The sequence below is a fragment of the Aphanomyces astaci genome (genome assembly GCF_000520075.1).
Source record: "Aphanomyces astaci strain APO3 unplaced genomic scaffold supercont1.27, whole genome shotgun sequence".
NCBI classification, from domain to species: Eukaryota; Oomycota; class Saprolegniomycetes; order Saprolegniales; family Verrucalvaceae; genus Aphanomyces; species Aphanomyces astaci.
This window is the reverse complement of record NW_009798290.1, coordinates 299,367-305,038: the sequence shown is the minus strand read 5'-3', so window position 1 is coordinate 305,038 and position 5,672 is coordinate 299,367. Positions and strand designations below refer to the sequence as shown.

Sequence of the window (5,672 nt, the reverse complement as noted above, 5' to 3'; positions counted from 1 at the left end):
TTAGGGGGTGACCCCGGGACATTCCCGGACCCGATGGCTGGTCGACTCACACTTCAGACAACCGTTGTTCGGTGCACCAATAGCTGATGCGTTCGGAGCAGGTGCCAGGGGCTTCGCGTCTCCCCTCGGGATCCTGCGTACTCCCAAGTCCTTCGACCCGGGCGGCTTCAGTAGGTCCGGCTTCTGAGGCGGCTCCAACTCTTCATCGTAACCCACAAAACGCTCGTGTGGGATCGCATATTGCCGCAACCAGCGCACAAACCGGTACACATCCTTCTTCAAAGGCGTGTTTCGCGTCAACGCCATCTGCTCGGTAATGGCACGGTGTAGCGACGCAGGCACGACGGCGTCCGTGATGATCTTCACAATCGTCTGGCTCACTTCTCGAATCACCGACTCTTGGCGGTCCCGACGAATAGCCACAGCCAAACCATCCAGCATACGTCCGATCCGGGAATCCGCGTCCGGGACCAATATATGAAAAACAACAGCAGATTGGACCCGCTTCTTTAGGGTATCCAGGGCCTGGGGATTGACGTCGTACCCTTGCTTGAACCACACAATCTATTCGTCCTCAGACACGGCATCAGGATCCTTTCGCATGTCCCATTCGACGCACTTGGAAGTCGCGCGCACAAAACTCGACAGGTTGGTTTACACTGATCAGGCATCCTTACGCACGGCGACGAACACGCTGCACCTTTCGCAGCGCATGGCGCGCTGGATTTCGTACTTCGCTGAATTCACATTTTCGGTTCAGTACAAGCCCGGGAAAGACAACATCCTGGCCGAAGCCCTGTCTCGGGGTCCTGATCTCTAACTGACCACGATCGGTCTCTTGACTTCATGATCAGATTCGCGCGGCTTACCCCTTTGACGCTGGCTGCTCGTCGCGCCTGGCGGTGCTCACCGACCCCGTTTCCTCCAAACCCCGCCGCGCTTCGTCGGCCGTACATCGCTTCGCCCTCGCCGATGGCCATTTTGGCCGCGACAAATGCACGCGGTCCTGATGCGTTTGTACTGGTGGCCCCGCATGTAAAAATCTGTTGTGCGCTACGTCACTCGCTGCGACGCTTGTCAGCGCACTAAATCACCGTCTCCTCTCGGTCACCGCTCCAACCTTTGCCTATTCCCGACGAATTTTGGTCGTCCGTCAGCTTGGATTTCATGTTTGGCCTGCCGCGCGACGCCTGCGGCACCACAGGCATTATGGTTTGTGTCGACCGAGCGTCGAAATACGTTATTGCCGTCCCGGTCCGGGACACGCTGAGCGGCGCGGACGCCTCTTTTTCGACCATGTTTTCTGTCGCTTTGGCCTGCCTCGCTCCATCGTTCCGGACCGCGACCCGCGGTTCACGGCGAAGTTTAGGTCACCCTATTCGCCTTATGCGACACCTCGCTTGACATGTCGACTTCGGACCACCCCGAGTCCGACGGCCAAACGGAACGCGCCAACGTTGCGTCCTCGAAGATATCCTTCGGAGCTACTCCGTTTTTACCGGTTCATCGTGGGCTGTTACGTTACAGCATGCGGTTTTCGCTTACAACGCCTCGGTACAAGCGTTCACTGGCTTTTCCCCCCATTATGCAGTCCATCTCCAACACCCCCACCTCCCTCCGATGCTCGACGGTTCGGTCTCAAGTGGGGGTGGAATCACTGCGCGGCTCTTTTCTGCTGGTGTACACTCCAACACCCCTAGCTGCACTCTCCAAACCATCCAGAGCTTCCTCTCCCGTCGAGTCTCGGTCATGCAACATATCCATGACAGCATCGCTGCCGCTCAGCAGCGCACATGGCCGCTCTAACCTCGCGTCGTTCGCCGTTGGCGAACAAGTCTCCTCGACAAGTCCGGTTGGAATGTCCTCCAACGTCGAGCTTGGAACGCACGGTCCCTTTACGGTCCACCGCGTGGTCAGTCCAACCAACTACAAGCTCGATCTGCCCAACTCATGGCAGATCCATCCAACATTTTATCTGGGAAAACTCAAACGTTATTTACCCTCATTATCTACATCTACGACCGATGAAGTGACGGCAAACGATCCTCTGGATCCCGCGGCGGCTCTTTCTCTTCCGCCGCCATTGCCTTCTCCTCCTCCCCTGGCGCCCCAGGCGTTGTCGTCCGCGACATCTGCCCCAGCTCTTGATGCGGTACCGCCCCTGCCCGCGCTCCCGCCCGATAATCCGCGGCTGCTTGCCACTGTTACCTGACCATCCTGTTGTGGCCCCAATGGCGGATTGTACCCCACAAACGCCGCGCCGCAGACAATCGCGCTGCCACCTGCGCAGCCGTTGTCCGCACCTGCGCATCTTCGCGTGCCCACGTCGAGGAACTCGTCGTCGGCGAAGCCCACACGCTCGACCAGGCTCGCCGGGAGCACCGAAAACCCGCAGGACGTCAACCGCGCCCCTTGCACTTGCGCCGCGGTCGCCATCGCCGCTTGCCCCCGTGGAGGTGACCGTTCCGACACCGCGATCGTAGGATCACGATGGACAGCGACGGGTCGGCAGTTCGCTGTGCGAGTCGGGTCAACTACAACTTGGCATTTAGATGATTACATCAAGCAACACTTACCTCAGGTTCGCGCCGCATATTTACGCGGGCGGCAATCCGCGCGACAGACCGAGCGTCCAAACGCCCATGCTTCTGTCGCCGCAGCCCGGCGAAATTAGACAGCTACTTGGCCAACCACCCCGCTGTCATCAGCGGGGCCTGCCCATGCCACCCGCTGCTTTGTCCGACAAGCGTCCACACAAACGCTACAAGGTACTCAAGCAATGTTTCATTGCAAAGCTCGATCCGCCCCACGCTCACAGTCCAGCGCTCCAGGAGCTCCCGTTCATGCAACTCACGCATGGCACCCTTGAACTCATCAAACCGGTGAAAACTACCCTCGCCAGCTGCATGCACTCCACGGCAAGCAGCATCCACAACACCCGCAACTCAAACGATTGGGCGCTTGCAAACAAGCGCAGGTACCGTTCCACGCCGGCAGCATTGGCCGTCTGGTATCCCAGTCGTCGTGAGTTTCGTCGAACTCGCCCACTACTGTCAAACCGCGCGTAACGTTGCGCACATACCCCAAGTCCACGCCACCCCACCCGGCAGGCGTGAAGATCCGAGAGCGATCCCAGTGGAACCCCAACTCTCGCTCGAACACTTCGTCTCGGGCGAGGCCGGTCCGCTCCGGCCCACCAAGTTCAGTTTTCACTTTGGACTCCGTCTTTACGGCAGCTCCCTTGCCGCTCGCCTTTCCTTCCTTTCCCCCGACGCCTGTAGCGTTGGGATGTCCCCCATCACCTGAGGGTGTCCCAGTCACACCTCCGCTGACCGCCTTACTCACTGCTTCTGCAGCCTCCTTGGCTGCTTCGTCAGCCGCTGCGATCGTCCAGGCCTCTTCGGCGCGCTTTGCCTTCGCCTTCACCTCCTCGGCCGCTCTTGCCTTCTTGGTGGCCTCATCCTGTGCCAAGTGCTGCTCCAGCAGCTTCTGCACACCTTCGGCGCTCACTGTCTGCATGGCGCTTTTCACCAAGTCTGCAGCCGCATGCTGCTCCATCTGCCCGAGCCGTTCGCGCTTCACGGCCGCCTTGGGCTCCCAGTCGGCCTTGCGCTGCGCCACCTCGGCCGCGTCCTCGCTCGGCGCCACTCCGTCATCGTCATCCGACTCGGCTGTGTGGTCCACTACCTCCACTTGCTGCGCCGGTGCTTCGGCCTCTTCCACGCTGTCGTCGGCTTCCTCGGCGATTTCGCTCGCCTTGCGCTTCTTGCCTTCGTCGGCCATCTCCAATATCAACTGTCACGTCACAGTTCCCTCTCATTTCTGACCACGTGATGATGGCACGCTCTGTCTTAATTAGGGGAGGGTGTAACCGCGCCCGTCATCCGGTTAATAACCGGGTGTCTAGTCGACACCTCTTCAGTCCAAGGTGTCCTTACGCAGACCAACAAGGCCTCTTGCGCAACCAAGGTGTTCTCCTGACGATGCATCAATGGTTGGCTGCGCGTAGCTTAGTGATAGCGTAGTAGTCTTAATGCTATCAATTCATTCTTGATTCTACCATCTCCTGCGTCTTCCTCTGCGCACGTTCACACAAACGATGGAAGAATCCCCTACTCGACGTTAAGTCCGCAGGGATCAAGATCATCTGGACCCATGAGCAACGTCGTCTGCACATTGCTTGTTGTTGACGTCCATGGATTTGGACTGGATATCCACGGCTTCGTGGCACTCATTATGGCATCGCTGGCTGCACGGCTCGTGGATGAACTTGAAGACATCGTCGACTTGGTCTGCCAGTCTCATCAAAGCTCACGTGGCTGAGGTAGGGTGCTTCTGTCCACTGAATCGCTTAGCTCGAACCCACATCACGGGACCAAGGGGTGTATACGCCTTTCCCCACTGATCCACGTCGACCACACACCGACGTCTGGTGCTTCGTTCATCGCCCACTTCCCAGGCCACATCCAGGGAACCATCAAGCAAGGGACCCTTCGGTGCGCATTATGCGGGTGTGGAAACCTCGCTCGTTCTATGGGGCGCTGGTTGATGCATGAATATATCCTTCAGTGTTACTATTAGAATCCGAAAGAAGGCTAGCCAAGGACAAGCGCGGGGCCGTGCCGCTCACGAAGTCATTCCCATCGTCGAGTGGTCGTTCTGGAGTACCATGATATAGAATTTTGACTCCAAGGACATTTATTACTACTCGGTTCCGATACATTTGTCAGGTGCCCCTTCTGATTGGCGGGATTTTTCTAATATTCAGCAGATTTCTCATCTGATTGGCGCATCAATCGGCGCGAAATCTTACCTTTGATTGGGTAGTTTAAGGGCTTTCCAGAAAGTTTTTGTTCAAAAGTTATGGCGCTTTAAAGTTGGTAGCCGCCAACTTTAATTTTAGGGGTCATGGCCCGCTGGAAGCTCACAACTCCATTTGAGCCCAACTACATCGTGCACCTAAGATTCTACCATCGAGTCATGCCTACTGAATCCGTCGGGGCTCATTCCGGTGCTTCCTGTGCGTCACACTCGCCCCGTAAACGCAACAAGCACATGACTCTGGACGAGCGCCGTGGTGTCTATGAAATGCTCCTGGGCGCTGCTGTGAACGGGGATATCCCACTTGGAGTTCTAACAAAGACGGCACAGCGCTTTGGCTGCCACCCGCGGACAATTTCACGGCTCTGGCGACGTGCCAAACTCTCTGTCCACGGCGACGGCGGTACTGCCGATGTCAGCACCAAAATGTGTAAGAAAACTTCTGAAACATGATATTGTATTCGTTTTATGGAGTATTGAATTATGGAGTTTTACTTTATTAGGTAAGCCTGGCCGCAAACCATCCCGAACGCCCGATGAAATCGAGGCAGCAATTCGTCAATTTCCACAGCTGGCCCGCCAGACACTTCGATCTTTGGCCATTGCCAGTGGTGTCCCGAAGACATCACTTTTTCGGCACAAGAAAAGTACACCAAGATTCAAGGCCAGGTCGAATTACATCAAGCCCTTCTTGACGCCGGAGAACGTAGAAGCTCGTCTGCAGTACGCAATGTCCTTCGTTCGACCCTTGTTAGATGGACGCCACTGTTTCGCCAACATGTACGACTATGTGCATGTCGACGAGAAGTGGTTCTATCTGACAAAGGTCAAACGAAGGTACTATGTGTATG

General features: G+C 56.8%; 4 protein-coding genes across 4 annotated transcripts; 3 read left to right on the top strand and 1 right to left on the bottom strand.

Moving 5' to 3' along the window:
- On the bottom strand, positions 1-1,298 carry H257_10283 (hypothetical protein; the record flags this gene model as incomplete). The annotated part of the gene is made up of 3 exons (XM_009836773.1): positions 1-564; positions 870-1,006; positions 1,121-1,298. The coding sequence occupies 3 exons, from the start codon at positions 1,296-1,298 to the stop codon at positions 1-3; spliced, it is 879 nt and encodes a 292-aa protein (XP_009835075.1).
- Positions 1,299-1,405: 107 nt separating this feature from the next.
- Positions 1,406-2,674, top strand: H257_10282 (hypothetical protein; the record flags this gene model as incomplete). Its single annotated transcript, XM_009836772.1, has 2 exons — positions 1,406-2,203; positions 2,267-2,674. The coding sequence occupies 2 exons, from the start codon at positions 1,406-1,408 to the stop codon at positions 2,672-2,674; spliced, it is 1,206 nt and encodes a 401-aa protein (XP_009835074.1).
- A 1,521-nt stretch (positions 2,675-4,195) lies between these two features.
- H257_10281 (hypothetical protein) lies at positions 4,196-4,678 on the top strand (the record flags this gene model as incomplete). The annotated part of the gene is made up of 3 exons (XM_009836771.1): positions 4,196-4,281; positions 4,329-4,496; positions 4,582-4,678. 3 exons carry the CDS (start codon positions 4,196-4,198, stop codon positions 4,676-4,678), a joined length of 351 nt encoding a protein of 116 aa, XP_009835073.1.
- A 230-nt stretch (positions 4,679-4,908) lies between these two features.
- On the top strand, positions 4,909-5,576 carry H257_10280 (hypothetical protein; the record flags this gene model as incomplete). The annotated part of the gene is made up of 3 exons (XM_009836770.1): positions 4,909-5,224; positions 5,393-5,490; positions 5,532-5,576. The coding sequence occupies 3 exons, from the start codon at positions 4,909-4,911 to the stop codon at positions 5,574-5,576; spliced, it is 459 nt and encodes a 152-aa protein (XP_009835072.1).
- Positions 5,577-5,672: the final 96 nt, after the last annotated feature.